The following is a 16,796-nucleotide window of genomic DNA, read 5'->3' as shown; positions in this document are numbered from 1 at the left end:
TTTTTGTTTTGTTTTTTTTTTTTTGCACCACCTACACCACCCGCACCCAGTTCCGCCCCCCTCCCCCCAAAGCCCCTCACCCACACCCTCATCGGCAATTTGGCCACCAGTTTTGCCTTTGGGCACTTAAAGATTTCTTTTATTTTCGATTTTTCTTCGGTTTTCTGTTGATGCTGCTGCTGTGACGGTTGATTGCTTAGGTTTGATGCACAGGACAAAACAAATCGATATTAATTCAATTTCAATTAAAAATAAATTTTTTTTTTTTTTTTGTGAGGTTTATACAATAAACTTAATGGGGCAAATAAAAAAAACCACACTTATCACTGGTATAATATTTTTAAATATTTAATTTGTAATTTAAAATATTTGTCAGAAGTGAAAATCATTTTTAAATGACACTAGCAACAATAGTTCAGGTATTCGAGGCCCAACGCTTTGCAATCAATTTGTATCTTTCATCAGTTTTACAAAACAACAATGATAAAATTATTATTTTATTGAAATTTTGAATTGTTTAAGAAATGTTTTTTTAATTGTGAGATACATAAAAATGCATCCTTATCATATCAATCCTTTTTCGCTGTGTATGAGGCTTTGGTGGTGTGCGGTGTGTGTGTTGTGTGTGTGGCGTGTGTAGGTGCCACTTAATGGCCGCCATAAACCCACTCCTCGCCTTCGTGTTTTGTAGTTGTCGTACATGCAATTTCAGTTGTTGTTGTCGCAGAAGTTGCCGTTGTTGCTGCAGCAGTTGTTGCATGTTGCTGTTGTTGCTGATGTTGCGGTTGTTGCTGTGGGTTATGGCTGAGCTTACGGCTGCAGGATAATGAACATTCATGTTAAACACGTTAAGTGAGCGAACGTGGGTGTTTTTTTTCTTTTTATTGTTTTTTGTATTTTTTTTCCAATTTAGCCGCCCCTTTTTTGCGGGCCCTACTTTGTTGCCATTTAGCGTGTTTCTTGGCCATGTTTCCACTGCCTTTTGGCGACGTTTCGCGCTGGAGAAATGTCTTTCTTCTCTTGGATATCATGCATCGGCAATTAGACTTAACGTGGCATTTCTCAAGCACATCTTGCATATATTTGCTTACCTTAGGTTCGATATATTTTATGTGAAATAATAAAAGTTTTGACTCTTTTTGATTTATAATTGCATAAGTTGTTCTCCTCTATTTATTGATATGGGTTAAATACCTTTTGGTTTTCGTATATATATTTATTTCAACTTTTTTTATGTTTCCTTCATTAAAATGTTAGCATCTTGCAATTCATCTACTTAAGTTTAATATTTTTTAGAAATCTGATTTTACTGATAATGTTTTGGCTATAATTTTATCCATTTTAAAAATGCAGATGCTTTGGGACATATTATTTTACCTTAAATAATATTCTCAGCGTGCACTTTAAATGCCCTTCAAACTTTAAATTACATTCCCTGTTTCGCGACCGTATTTCGACATATCCTGCTGGCTTCTCGCTGCTCCTTGGTAATTTGACTGCTCATTAGCGGATCTTTCGTGCAGACGCACCCAGACCCCTCACCAATCTGAGCACTTTTATCGCCTGGAGTAATTACTTTTCGGCAGAGCCAAGCCCCGAATAAAATGCAAAGAGCCAAGCGAAGTGCATTGAACCAAGTCGCAATTGTCGCTCAGTTGTGTCTGAGTTGAAGTTGAACCCACCTACAAATCGATTACCAGCCGAAGCCAAAGTGGCGACCCGCAATTAGCAGATAGCCATGACTACCACTATATACTATATAAGCCAACCGATCCGAGGCGCAACTGACCGCAGATCGCTTGTCTTGCCAGTTATTTGTGGTCGGCTCGGGTGACCAACATGTTAAGTTAAATATATGCACAGAAAAAATAATAGGGTTTTTGGAAACTCTGTAACTTCCAACAAAAGCGGAAATCGAAAATATCATGCTAGTGTCAAAGTCTACAAAATATTGCTCAAGCGTAATATCTGAGATACTTATAATCAAAAATATCATTCAAGTGTAAAAGTCCACAAAGGTCTGGCATTGAAAGAAGCTTGAATAAATATTGGTTGAACGATTAGGCAGCTTGAAAAAAAAGAATAACTTCCTATAATTTATAAGCGTGTATCTGATTAAAAAAATCACTATTTCAGTTATCGCACAACTTTAATAACTACTAAAATATATTATATAATATCATATATGACTTTGCAAACACATTTTATATCTTATACAATTTAAGGCTTACATAATATTGCTTTTAACTATAATTTTGCGATTTTCCTTTTTTTTCAGTGTCTTAGTGGGAGCCCCACTGGATCAAAATCGACAGCCGAACACTTCACATTCTGGCGCCCTTTGGCGGTGTCCGATGACCCAGAGTTTCGATGACTGCGAACAAGTGATCACCGATGGCAGACGATGTAAGTGAATCATATCTGTGATGTATAGAAAATAACTAGGATCTGCAGTCTATATATATTCACTACTTAAGTTCTTAGGTTCTTATTTTTAAATTGAGTAAAAAAAAAGAAAACGCGTACGTATATAATCTCAAGTTAGTCGATAACTCCTAACCCAGCTTCGGTACCTGTACCCTTTTATATTTCCTACTCTGAGCCTGCTATCATTGGTGAAGGTTGATTGGTTAGTGCCAGTCTCAGTAACACATACATACAAATATCGATCTATAGTTATAGTCGTAGATTGTCCGGTCTCGTGGTAACCCCGCTAATCCTGAATCCCGCTCCCAACTGCCAAGTGACTAACCGGAGTGCCAAGGTTCAAGGATCAACCGGGCCGAGCCAATCTTCATTCCCGCTAACCGATTCGCATTTTCAGTTTACCCCAATATCTTGTTTTTGGATTCTGATCAAGTCTGCGAATTGTACATAAACGATTGAAAAATGCTGTACAGAGATTTGTGACTAAACATGTCTAACATTTAAACAAAAAAAAACTATTTTATTCTTAATTTTAAGTAGGAGAGAATGCTGTGATCGATATCTAAACGATATTGCAAGCGATTAAATCAATAAATTATTGGAATTAAGATTTTTTCCTATATCAATCAGGCTGCAAACATTATGAGTGTGACTGATTCCCCATTTATTAAATGGGTTTTGCCATCTATTTATTGTTTAATCGTTTTATCGATCACTTGTTGAATCGTACGATTAACTTAGCAAGCGATCAGTTCTTGAATCGTTCGTTCACTTGATGAGCACTTATTATATTTATACTCGTATTATCCTCTAGTACCTACTGTATAGATATCCAATTATTTGTCCTAGCATCTTAGTCAATATATAAAAAACACAAATACCGATATCGAAAACTACATTAAATTTAATTTTTAATTATTTTGTCCTTTCTTTCTCTTTTTTCTTTCTTATGTTTTTATTTTTCGTTCTCTTCCCCCTTACCTGTTTTGGTTCCGCCAAAATTGAATTCCGTATTCGGTGCGCATAACTGGGAAATTCATTTGTGTTTCTGCCTCAACCTCAACCTCAACCTGAAATCCTAACCCGTCCAACTCCAACTGTCCAAAAAATACTGACAAATCTTTTCGATACTTGCCATTCGATAAATCGAACGAACGAATCCCTTAGCGAACGGAGCATATGAGATTAATAAGAGTAAGTGGTTTTGGGTGCTTTAATTGTTGTCATGCCCACCAAAAACCGATCCCAATTACCCGATTCCCCACCAAGGATCGCGCATCTCATCGCAACCGCTAACATTCATTCAATATTCGATCGAACTATATATATTAACCAGTATGCCGTATTCAGTTATCCATACCTTTGGTTTGCGCTTTGATTCGTTCACTTAAGGTTTGATTTTTCGTTGAATTAACCCCTGCATTAATCATACTTTCGATTCAGTGCACCCATCTCTCCCTGTTTTTTTTTACCAAAAAGTAAATAAATTGCTTGTACATATATCTTCTGCAAATCTATGAATATCTCCGATCACCGATTGCAAATGTACAGTCACGCACGCATGCCTATGGCCGCCATCATGATTATCTCTCTCCCTCTCACTCGTACTCTCACTTATATCGTTACTTTTACCGATCTGCCACGCATGCACGCACTAATTGCAATTAGATACAACATAAGATATTAAATTACACATCTAGCTGTACAAATACACATTTGAATGTTCGAATGCTTGACTATACTATTAAGTTATCATTTAATGTTTATTGCAATAACCCAAACGGCACACAATGGTCTGATATTCCCAGATATACTTATATCGACCTTCAAATTTTAAACGTAAAAGGGTTTTATAAACTACTGCTATGCCCTCTCTGAATATAAACACAAATAATCACTATTAGGCTTATCAGTTGATAAATGGAAAGTGATAAGTAAATAGATGCTATATATTTTATTATTCGATCGATAAGCAAGTAGACCAACATTATGAAATATTTGGGAAATTAAGAATCTTTTGGTATTCCCAAACTAAATTCTTCACATCAGTTTCCTAATCCCTATTTTTAAATAAATATAAATATAATCGACAAGCAAGCCAGCTGAACTTAAAATATTTTTAAACAAATATGCGATAGTATTTCTGAACTTTTGTTGAGGGCCTTTGCACGCTTCAATTGCAGCAACAACTTCATTATCGACGTCACATGTTAACCATTTCCTTTAGCATGCCCCAACTGATTCCCGGAATTTCCATTCAAAACCAAGGGGATCGGAATGGCATGGCGATGGGGGCCACTCGAAAAATCCTAAAGCCCCACAAATGTGGCTTCACATTTTCGGCGGCTTCAATTGGCGACTCATTTAGCACTAATTATATAGCCCTGGCAGCTGCTATTGCCATCACTTTACAGCCTTGTAGAGGGTGTCAAGAGTTTTTCCAGAAATTAGCAATGCAGTGACATAATCAATAATATATTTGTTGTTACATTTAATGCAAATAAAGTTTACGCAAAACTACCCACAAGTTATAGAATTAATAGGAGGACGAGGTGATTTCAAAGCTGATTAAGTTAATTTCCGCAGATTTCTCTTGATTATTTACTTAGAATATTTCAAGTTTTAGCACTTCATAGTTTTTGAAGAGAATTTATTGCAGCTGATGTTATATATTGTGTTATATTGTGCAAAATGTATCACCTTCAAATAGGTATTAAATAACAAAATTTAAATGTTTATGTTATATAACTTTAAGTATGGGTATTCGGGCTTCGGTTTTTCTCCTCTTTCGACTCCATATGCAAATCCATTTGTTCTTTTGCCCTGCTGGGTGTTTAAAACCCCCTTCGTCACCCCGAGTGGTAACTTGCAACTGGGTCGTCTGCATATTTTTGAACGCCACTGTGACCGGGTTTCTACTGCCGCTTCTTGTTCTTCCCCCAGTTCTTCTTCTTTGCTCTTTTGACAATCAGAGCGTGGCAGTTGCAAGAAGCTAAAAAAAATTACAAAACCTACAAAAGACGAAGATGTGGGTTTTTGCCAACGGCGCCGCCCAAGAACGTGACAAATTTCTCAAACTATGAGCACAATAAAAAAACTAAAACGAAATCCAGAACAAATGACTACACAAAGAACGAATTCGATTTTTTTTGCATCAGAAAATGTAAAATCTTGAATCTTATACATTTTTTTAACGGGCTATTCATATTAATATGTTTCATAATTTTGTCACCTTTGTTTTCCATACTAATCTCAATATAAACTACATTTTTAACAAATATTTTTAATTCATTTTTTAAATAATAGTCCCAAAAAATAAAATTACTAAAGATTAGTATAGAATAGTTATAGCTTATAAACAAACGAACAGCTTATAAACAAACGAAATTTGTACTGTTTTTTCGCAGTGCACGAATGAAAGGCGAAACAAATGTTGGCAGAGGCATAAAAATAACTGCAAACTGTAAAAAATACAGCGCATATGCGAATTCTTGAGCGAAAATGGCTTGGCATTTTTTTTTTGGGAGGGGGGGGTTCGGGGTGAAATTGGGGGAAAGGGGAAAACAGGGGGTTTTGGTTGAGGTTTTCTTTGCATTACCGCACATTACCCAGTACCCTTATATTTTTGCCATTACCTTCAGAGATCTGAATTCTTTTTCACTCGAACCAATGTCCAAAAACGCAGAAATATGGGAAAATTGCGATGAAGAAATCTGAAAAGGGGGAGTGGCAGTGGGCGGCTCTTCCATCTGCGCGACTTTCACTGCGCAGGCGCGACAGCAGTAAGCGTTTTATAACGCGTCAAACCCGTCGAGAACTGCCCACGCCCCACGAAAACCGTAAAGAAAACTGTACAGCGAAAGAAATTGCATATTAAGTTGATATTACTAAAGTTTATAAATAATTTGAAATACTCTATGTTTTCCAAACATCATATATATATCAAATATACAAAAATAAAAACATTTTCTTAAATGATAGAAATTTATATGAACCAAATTATTAATATTTTTTAAGGATCTAAGAAAAAGCTCAATTCAGTTTCAAAAAAAATTGTAACAGAGTGGAGAATTAAATTGGGAAGTTTTTCGCTTGATTATCAAATTTTGAAATATTTGCTCTGTGCAACTCGACTCTCTCTCACTCTCTCTGTCTCACAATCTCCCCTCCCGTTCGCTCCAGCAAGTGTAATAATCATTTATCACATTTCAACACTTTGATGCCTTAAAATGCATTCTAAATCAATTTCGTTCGGCTCTCTCTCTTTCGCGGCTGCGCTTTCCATTTTTGTTTTTCCGCTCTTTTGCTTCGTTTCATGCTTCGTTTAATTAACAATTTTTTGTTTCCCTCTCCCCGCTCCTCCTCTCCCTGATTTTTTCTCTTTTTACAACTTACCGCCAACATTAAAAAAAAGCAATCAAAAAAACTTGTTGCTGTTGCCCAAAAATCAGCTGTAAATAATTGAATTGTTCGGAGTTCGAAGTCGGTTGGAATTTGCATTTTACTGATTTTGTTTCAATTTCGATTTCCAGTTCGAGTTGAACATTGGGGTGGACCCGAATACTTTAAAAATGGCATTAACTTTTAATTTAATTTACTTTTAAAAGTATTTAGTGATCATCATATCAAAACAGATAACGCATTTATCAAAAAAAATACTCCATGTTTTATTATATTGTTCAATTATAACCAAATTCTCAATAAAACATTTTAAATTGTTGTAAAATACCCAATTTAACGAAGTCCAAATTTATTTATTTATTGGATTGAGTATAAATTTAAAAAAAAACTGAAAAGTTATATCATTACAAATTTTTGGAAATAATCTATTTGACAATAGAGTATATATTTACAACCAAAGATACACCTCATAGATTGAAATAAAAGGTCCACCCTGCTGTACATATGTACGTATGTAAATTTGTGAATGATTATTATTGTTTTTACCATATACTATATATATATATTGTTGATAATGCATACTACTCTTAGTTTTTTAAAGTTATTAATTATTATTACCGTTACCGTTATTGTTGTTGTTGTTGTTGATGTTATATTATTATTATTGTTGTTGTTGCTGACATGCACACAAACACATTTGTACACACACGCACAGAAAGACACAATCACACACACACACTATCACACGTTGCATCTCTTTTTTGGCAATTGTTAACACTCTGCACTTTCTCTCTTTCTCCCGCGATCTTCACATTCTTCGCTCTTCGTATTCTCCGTTCTTCGTTCTTCGCTCAGCTTTTGATAGCGAAATTCTTTCACCGCCCGGCAACGACGAAATCAAGGAGGATCAATGGATGGGCGTTACGGTGCGATCGAATCCCCTGCAAGCCAACGGATCCGGCGGAAAGGTGAGTGAGAGCATATTAATCATTATTATTATTATTAAATATTAAACAAATATAAAGCCAAAATATTTATGTTATAAAATAATTTTGACTTATAACGCTCTATAATGCAATAATATATTATAATCTTAGGTGATCGTCTGCGCCCATCGCTATATGTACATCGTTAGGGAGAATCGTTATGGCCAGGGTCTCTGCTATCTACTTACAAACGATCTGCAATTCGAGGAGGTCCACGAACCCTGCAAAGGACGTCCAGTGCAAAGGTGAGTACTCTGAGTTATTTAATATTAATATTTATCAAAAGTATATCATAAATAATTTTTCAATCCTTCAGAGATATTTGGATAGAGTTACCAGGGAGGAAATTTAATTTTCACTGAAGAACTTAAAAAGTCGTTTTGTAAAATCCATAGCACTATTCGAGGATTATAAATTATTGACGAAGAGGCTCTTAAATAATTTTTGGAAATGCCATCAGTTTAGGAACCGGGAGAATAGTGAATATTTTTGTTCTTGGTCATTACTGAGGAATGTCAATTAGGGATAGTTGTTTTTATTTCGACATGAAATATTCTATATACATTCTATATATCTAAACGTTGCTGTAATAGGTAATATCTAAAAAATCTTACAAAATGATGTACATGTAGGTTTTATTTTATAATATTTTATTATCTTTTGTTCTTGTACGGTGGATTTCTTGCCGGTTGTCTCAGGTCATTGATATCGCTATCTACATTGATCAGGTATTTTTTGTGGGTTGAGGTAATCATAACAACCCACACCACATCCCCTTCTCTTTGCAGGTGACATGGGTCAGTTGTTTGTTTGTTTTTTATTCCTGGCAGGGAAGCGAAAGGGGAAGAAAAGTGTCAAGGTGAATTATCTTCGGCGATGAATAATGCGGGGGTGTTTCGCCCAATTAGCATTCAGCGTGTGTGGCGAGTTGCGAGTTGGGGCAGGGTCACTTCAAGTGTGACACCGATGACGTCGTTGCAGGCCAAAAACGCACACTCATAAAGGTGAAATTTAATTTATTTAAATGACAGGAGGGATTCCGCACCCACCTGATGACCGAAATCAGGGAGCGTTCGGTAACGAGGGGGGTCAGAGGTGGCTCCTGTCATCATTCTGAATATGCAATTTTTCATCGAGCTAAAACTCGCGTGTCCAAACTCGATTTTGAAATAGGCAGGGGGTACAAAAAAAAAAACAAAAGAGGTCACAAATAGGTGGAAATGTTGACCCTGGTCATCCATTAATGTCCAACGCACAACTCCATTCGGGAATAGATAAATGGCGGGGAAATAAAGATACGGGTGCCCAAAGAGTCCTTTTGTTGACCATGGTCATCTATTAATGTCCAGGTCCTGGAACAGAATAATCCATGCGGGGTAAATGAAGATGACCAAGACATCAAGTCCTTGACTCTTTGGCTTATACTATCATAAATCAGAAATTAACCGGATCTGATGTGGTAACGGCAGTTGTTTTTATCTGCAATTACATTGCATACAATTAAAACTAAAGTGAATGAAATGCAGATATTTGTAAGTGTTACCAAATATTTGACCAAAGTTGAGAGAAAAGGGATGGATTCTTTTAGAGGCTTACTATTACCAAAGTTATATTCATTTCAGCACAAAGTCGTTAATAGCTAACAAAATGTACTCATCGACAAACTTTATGTTATAAAAGACTACGAGAAAGATAATGGTTTGGGTAGAGGAAACTTTATGTGGAACAGTGTTCGGAGTAAAGAATAATCGTAACAAATATATTAATACAAAAAAACCTATATCTTAACATCTTTACCTTCCTATTTTTAATCCACAGACAACACGAGGACTACGGACTGTGCCAGGCGGGAACATCCGCTGCTCTCCTGGACGATGATACCATGGTGTTGGGCTCCCCCGGACCCTACACTTGGCGCGGGTCCATCTGGGTGACCCAGGTTGGTGGGGAGTACCTGCAGCGCGACAAGACGACCTACTACAGTGATCACTCGGACAACAGCTCGCCGGTGGACAAGTACAGCTACCTGGGCATGTCCGTTACGGGGGGCCGATTCTTCGGACAAATGTCGTATGCGGCCGGAGCTCCACGTTCGCAGGGCCACGGTCAGGTGGTGATCTTCGACAAGTCCACCGACAATCCGATTCCGGTGCACTCGATCCTGGACGGCGAGCAGTTCGGATCGAGTTTTGGCTACGAACTGGCCACCGCCGATGTGAACGGCGACCATCGACCGGACTTGATAGTGGCCGCTCCGCTTTACTTCACCAAAACGGAGGGTGGAGCTGTGTACGTTTATCAGAATGACAAGGACACTTTGCCCCGGAAGTATACACTGAAGCTGACGGGGACGCTAGAGAGTCGTTTCGGCCTGGCCCTCGCGAATATCGGGGATCTGAACAAGGACAACTGCGAGGATCTGGCGGTGGGAGCTCCGTACGAGGGCAACGGCGTGGTCTACATCTACTTGGGATCGGAGCAGGGACTGAATGCCAAGCCGGCGCAGAAGATAATGGCCTCGGAGCTGGGGGGCATCACGCCCACTGGCCAACCGGCCATCCGCACCTTCGGCATATCGATATCGGGCAACACGGATCTGGACGACAACTCCTATCCGGATGTGGTTATCGGGGCGTTCAACTCCTCGGCCGCGGTCATCCTGCTGGCCAGGCCCATCATCAGCATCCAGACGAAGGTGCAGCGCGACGAGCTGCGCAACATGGACCCCAATCAGCCGGGCTGTGCCGCCGATCCGGCCAGCAATCTGACCTGCTTCACCTTCGAGGCCTGCTGCAGCATCGATCCGTACGACGAGAAGAGCAAGGAGCTCCGGCTGGCCTACAACGTCGAGGCGGAGACCTTCGATCACCTGAAGAAGTTCTCGCGGGTCTTCTTCGATCGGGACAACAAGCGGAGCAATGTGCTCAGTCGGGTGGTGAGGGTGCAAACCAATGGCCGGATGGCCTGCCAGTCGGTCACGGGTTACATCAAGGCCAATACCCGGGACATCCAGACTCCGGTGCGTTTTCGATTAAAGTACTCGCTGGAGGAGCCGCCACTGGCCAAGTCCGCTCTGGTGCGACTCAATCCGATACTGGACCAGACCCAGGCGCACATCGACTTCGAGGGCACCTTCCAGAAGGACTGCGGCGATGACGATCTCTGCGAGAGCAATCTGGTCATCCGGGCGGAGCCGAACATCACACAGTCCTCAGGTGAGTTGGGTTGGCTTTTCTCTGTGTACTGTTTAAAAAAAAACAATAATTGAAACATTCAGCAATGTTGCCTCTAGGACTAAAAGAGTATCAAATTAGTTTTAATAAAAATAAATTAAGAGTAAACCCTCTTTCTTACCAAAAAAAAAACGAACACCAAATAATGTTGCCTTTAGAACATTAAGGCCTAGCTATCAAATTTTTAAGTTATAACCCTTGCTCTTTCTCTTTTTTAATATTAATAAAACAAACGTTTTTTTAAGCCCCCTTTCTTTACCAAAAAAAAAAGAAAGAAAGTTCCTTTGAACTCTAATACCAGATTATCAAACCAGAAAGACTTTTAGAAAAATTAAATTTTTAATTCTTCTTAGGCAAAGATTATACCTTGATCCTGGATGAAACGGAACTGGAGGTTCGCATCTATGTCAGCAATCTGGCGGATTCCGCTTACGAAGCTCAACTGTTCATCGCCCATCAAGCGGGAGTCTCCTATGTGGCCACCAAGAAGCCGGTAAGTCTTTGTCAGAAACGAGCTCTGTTCCGTCTTTAACTTTTTCATCTTACAACCCGCTCCTCAAAATAGACGAATGCCACATGCAACAGCTATAACACTACCTTGGTGGCCTGCAGTCTGGGTAATCCCATGCTGCGTGACACCACCACGTTTGTGACCATTCGGTTCCAGCCTAAAGGATTGGAGCCGAGTGAGAAGTCCATGCTGTTCCACATCTTTGCCAATACCACCTCCAAGCTGGTGGGTCGCGAGCGTCCCGAACGTGATCTTCTGGTGAATGTGGTGCGTCGGGCGAAGCTTCACTTCCGCGGCTGGGCCATTCCGGAGCAGAGTTTCTACAGTGGATCGAGTGCGACGACGGGTGTGGCCACCACCAGCACCACCACTGGCATCTCGGATGCCGAGCTACACGGACCGATGGGAATGGACGATGTGGGATCGCAGGTGCATCACAGTTTCACCATCTTCAACGAGGGACCCTCGACGGCGCCCAAAGTCCAGATGGTCATCTACTGGCCCTGGTCACTGTACAGTGATCCCCAGAGCGGTCGAAATGTCCAGTACCTACTCTATCTGGAGCAAATACCCACGGTGGAGGCCAGTCAGGGTGAGTGCCATGTGGCGCCCGAGTTTGTCAACCCCCTGAAATTGGCCAGTGGCTCGAGGGACAACACGGGCTACTTGAGGGCCCCGGCCCAAATGAGAATGTTCCCCTCCCAGTCGCGTCATTCGTACAACAAGAGTGCCATCCACTCGCAGAGGACCTACTACTCCAGCAGCGATCGGGAGGACATGACAGATGGCAACCGGGCCAACTCGCATCCCATCCAGAACCGGGTGCGTCGCAGCTTCCTGGAACGAGTCACCCGGCTGGAGCGATTGATGTACGATCCGGAGAGCGGCAATGCACAGGGAGCGAATGGCAAGAAGCAGGACATTGTGGAGCTGGACTGCAACAAGGGCTCGACGAACTGCGTTCGCATCGAGTGCGAAATCTTCAATATGCCCGCCTCATCCGAGGCCCAAGTGGTGGTCAAGGCCCGCCTGTGGAACTCCACGCTGGTCAGCGAGTATCCCAGGGTCGAACGGGTCAGGATCTTTTCGACGGCGACGGCCCAAATTCCCGATAGCTATGGAGTCGAGGTGATGGAGCAGAACAACATAGAGGTGAGGCTTTTATCCTGAAGTTGGTTTTTTCGCTTTTCCTTTTTCGATAAAAAAAAAATCCTGAAACGGAATTTTTTTAATAAACAAAAACAATTTTTACTTAAATTGATTTTTGCATTTTTTAGGTGGAGACGCGGGCCTATCCGGAACTGAGGAACCAGCAGCGCGACACATCGATACCCTGGCTGATCATCATCCTGGGTATTGTGGGCGGACTGCTACTGCTGGCGCTATTCACCTACTTGCTGTGGAAGTGCGGCTTCTTCAAGCGCATCCGACCCACCGATCCCACGCTCAGCGGCAATCTGGAGAAGATGAACGAGGAGAAGCCCTTCCTGGCGCCAGCGAAGAATTCGCATCACGTTTTCTAACAAGAGGGTACCGTCGGCTGGGATCTGGTGCGCCGTCGGAGGCGTCGACGTCGTCTAGCACTGCGACTTCCGGTTCCGGTTCCGTCACAGCCACGTCATGGCTGGCGAAAAACTGCGAACAACAATAATAGCCACCATCATATTAACAACAACAAAGACAGTGATGTGGACGTACTTTCGCTAACGCCGCCGCCACCGCCGCTCAGCATCCTCGGCTGGGGACACGATGGATACTACCAGGCCAGCGCCGCCTGGTGGGGTCACCACATGTGATCGGATCGGATCGGATCGGATCGAATCGGAGTCACCAGGGAGGTCATGTGGGTTGTGGTTCAATGTGCCATTTCGTTTACTTAATGCAACAGGCTAAGTTCAGTTCAGTGGATGCGACCAGATGGAATTGGTGGCCGGAAAGTCCAGTCACTGACATCAGCCAAGGATATCGGTTAATATATTGAAATATTCGAAAACAAAGTAGCAATATGGTGTTTTTTTTCAACACAGAATAATATTATATAAGCTTTCAAAATCGATTACTGTTGCTTTGAAGTAAGGTTTACCCCTAAATACTACTCAATGGTGCTTTTATAATGTTTATTGGTAAATTGTATCGTTATCATTCAAGAGTTATGTAAAATAAACTACCGATATATTTAGCTGATGTCAGTACTGAGCTTTAGTCTAAGGATTAGCTAAGCACCCAAACATTGATAATGTGTGTAAAAATGTTCATTGTCGTATTTAGATTTTAGCCTAAGTTAGGCTAAGCTAAAGAGAGCGAATATAGCATACAAAAAAAAAACACTGCCTATATAACAACAAATCAAAAGTGCCTCGTAATCGAACCTTAATTCCAATTCACTGGACACGTCTAATAAAAAACGAAAGTATTAGCACAAACTTAATGCATAGCTATTAAAAAATTCACGAGCGACAGAATTTAGCACACACACCGGCAGAGCTTATCTTTGTTTTGTTTAGTTTTCCACTTTTTCGGTCTAAGTTAAGATGAGAGTTTTTTTTTTTAAATTATGGAACACACCACAAATTTTAGTTTTTGTATGTATGTATGTGTGGTGTCGAGACATAGTTAAATTAGTTGTAAATAAAAATTCGATAGTACTAGATGTAAATAGTAATTATGTTTCATTATTTAATATACGATTCCTTTTTTTTAAGAAAGTTTGTGTTTTGAATTTATTATTTGGCGGGAGTTCGAAGCGAACATGTTTGCACTGCAGTTTTAAAGCACTTAGCTTAAGTGTTGTGCTGTCTCAAAAAATACACTCTAAAAAAAATAGGATTCAAGTCAGGATGTATTAATGTTTGGTCGATGTCGCAAAAACGTGATTTAAAAAAAAAAAATTTTTAAATGTTAATCGAAGAGTGGGTAGGATTGTTAAATTAGTTGGTAAGCTAAACAGAGTTTCGAATAGCCCGGAAACTTATAAAAATACTAAAGTCGTTTAGCAAGCAGTTTTGTTTAATGCAAGCTGTAGCAATCACCTTTTGCGTGTCCAAATTCCTCCCAAAAGCCAGCTGCTGCGCGACCTTAAAAACATTTGGCAGCGCAAAAAATGACCATGCTGATATATTTTTGTGGCGCGAGTTCAAATGCCGAATATGATGACGCCATCAGATACTTGTGAAATTAAATCGAAGATCCCCTTTAAGTGAATAAAGAATAAGAAATATTTAAATACTCTGCCAAAAGGTCACAAGGTTTTCTTTTATTACAAACTTTCAGTTGCTCAATCGCGCCGAGTTTTGAGTTTTAAACCGCATTTGTTTCTTCTCATTAATTTTAAATGATTTTTTTTGCCCTCGGCCGACAACGACGAGGCAACGTTCGATTTATTTATTCATATGCATAGCTATAGCTATTAGTGGAATCTATACAGCATCGGTTTCTTGTATTCTACGCTAAACTCTAGTTCGTCTAGAGTACAAATGGATCAATACAGTGGCTAGTTAGGCTACAGCTATTGCTTAATGGTTCTCGTACCTCTTCTTTTCACTTGGCTGATGATTTGGTGCTTTTTTTTGTTGTCAATCGAAATGGAGGGGGCTGAGCTTTTCGAGTAGCCACGAGAACCGCTGACCGTCCGTTCTACGGGCTGTTTATTGTTGTTTGTTTGTTTCTTGAACAGTAAATAGGATGATGGAAAAAAAAAGAAAAGGTCTTCTTGGGCTGGGACTGGAGGGAACCCCTAGTAGAGGCTCTCGGTGTTGGAGGAACGCGGCTTCTTCAGCTTCTCCAGGTTCTTAATCACTATATCGTGCAACGAGGAGTAGCGGTTGCGCACCTCGCAGACGACCAGCCACAGGCTGAGGTACTCCTTCTCGTCCAGCTCGACGACGGCGCGGCGATAGTCATCAATGTGCGGATATTTGGCCACCTTGGACACCACTTTGGCGCGTGAAAGGAAGTAGCGCGATATCTGGTCAAAGAAGGCGGCCGCTTCCGATTCCACCGTCTGAATCTCGGCCAGTGTGTCCTCCTGGATGGAGACGCCAAAGTTGTTTCCATCCTCGATCTTCGGTATCATGAATGAGATCCACATCTTCAGCAGATTAGCTGCGGTAAAGAAAATTCAAGAAATTTGTTGGGGCTTTTGGTTCTGTGGAATTGCAGGGCTTTATTAGTTTGGTTTTTAGGAAATCAAGTTTCTTGGTTATTTTGAGACAATAGGCGGTGTTAAGAAGCGAGTCTTGTCTTAAAAATTTTGACTACAGTATGTTTTTGGTGATTAAGGGTTATTTTTGAAGGGATATATATTACAGAAGGTTCTAGGAGTTAGCTAAGAGCATTTATAACTCAGGGTTAGTAGGGCAGGGATGAGTACGATCTCAAAGCCCCCAGAGTACTTACAATCCTCCACTAGCTTCCTGATTATGGGCTTGACCACCTTGATCATCTCGCAGAGCGGCTTGTTGCACGGCACCGTTCCGGCGGGCAGTGCCAGGACCGGTTGCCCCGAGACGATCACATCCTTGCGCTGCCGCTTGGTGGGCGGATGATCGCCGTCCTCGGACTTATTGTCCTCGTGGTTCTTAACCAACACGGGCGGCAGGGCCGGTATGTTGAGGTCCTGGTGCACCTCCTCGAAATTGCGCTCATTAAACATCGGCGTGGCCAGGAGTTCGTTGAGCTGAACGATCTTCTCCGGGAAGCGCTTGGTGATCAGTAGCTCCGCCTTGAGGATCAACGTATCCTTGTACTCCTGCACCTTCACCACCGTGTCGTTCGGCATGTTTGCTTTTGTAGTTTCCGCGTTTTGCGTGCCGTGTCCGTGCAAACTTCTAGATGCCTGATCGCCTGATCCTTTCCTGAGTCGTTACTGCTGTTCCTTGCCTTCTTCAGACGCTCTGAAATCGTGGGAAAGTTGACTTGTGTCGGCGGATGGCGAAATTGGGAGCGGGAAAAGCAGACTTACCGACAAATTTTGATGCCAAGCAACAACACACATGTGCTGCTAGAGCTGGAAGAAAATCGATTTGTAATCGATACTATCGCATGAGCAGAAGCCGGACCGCGGATATCGTCGATCTGGCAGTGCAGTTTATTAATTATTTGGTAAACAAAAAATTTATTGGCGTAACTGAACAACTTATTTTTCTAATACTCAGTGATTTAGGTTAATACAGTGTGAATATTTAAAATCGCTATGGATTTTTAATAGTTGGTTGTTTATTTAATGTTTAAAGATATCTT

At 40.9% G+C, this 16,796-nt stretch overlaps 2 protein-coding genes across 3 annotated transcripts in view; one reads left to right on the top strand and one right to left on the bottom strand.

Moving 5' to 3' along the window:
• Positions 1-14,263, top strand: part of LOC108138410 (integrin alpha-PS1) — a 56,059-nt gene extending 41,796 nt beyond the window's left edge. Inside the window, exons 2-9 of one of the 2 annotated variants that reach the window (XM_041710896.1) lie at positions 2,279-2,406; positions 3,595-3,621; positions 7,684-7,796; positions 7,926-8,059; positions 9,633-11,029; positions 11,401-11,540; positions 11,613-12,710; positions 12,836-14,263. In XM_041710896.1, the coding sequence (XP_041566830.1) occupies positions 2,279-2,406; positions 3,595-3,621; positions 7,684-7,796; positions 7,926-8,059; positions 9,633-11,029; positions 11,401-11,540; positions 11,613-12,710; positions 12,836-13,081 (3,283 nt within the window). In that variant the 3' untranslated portion in view covers positions 13,082-14,263. The remainder of the gene's footprint in view (positions 1-2,278; positions 2,407-3,594; positions 3,622-7,683; positions 7,797-7,925; positions 8,060-9,632; positions 11,030-11,400; positions 11,541-11,612; positions 12,711-12,835) is intronic. The other variant, XM_041710897.1, reaches the window with a different exon arrangement.
• A 518-nt stretch (positions 14,264-14,781) lies between these two features.
• LOC108138411 (proteasome activator complex subunit 3) lies at positions 14,782-16,574 on the bottom strand. The gene is made up of 3 exons (XM_017260599.2): positions 16,519-16,574; positions 15,954-16,450; positions 14,782-15,659 (listed from the first exon to the last, which is right to left on the bottom strand). Exons 2-3 carry the CDS (start codon positions 16,333-16,335, stop codon positions 15,292-15,294), a joined length of 750 nt encoding a protein of 249 aa, XP_017116088.1. The 5' UTR covers positions 16,336-16,450; positions 16,519-16,574; the 3' UTR covers positions 14,782-15,291.
• Positions 16,575-16,796: the final 222 nt, after the last annotated feature.

Source organism: Drosophila elegans, unplaced genomic scaffold, assembly GCF_018152505.1.
Source record: "Drosophila elegans isolate 14027-0461.03 unplaced genomic scaffold, ASM1815250v1 contig_149, whole genome shotgun sequence".
Taxonomy (NCBI): domain Eukaryota; kingdom Metazoa; phylum Arthropoda; class Insecta; order Diptera; family Drosophilidae; genus Drosophila; species Drosophila elegans.
Note: the sequence above shows the minus strand (reverse complement) of the source record. Positions and strands in the feature narration are given on the sequence as shown.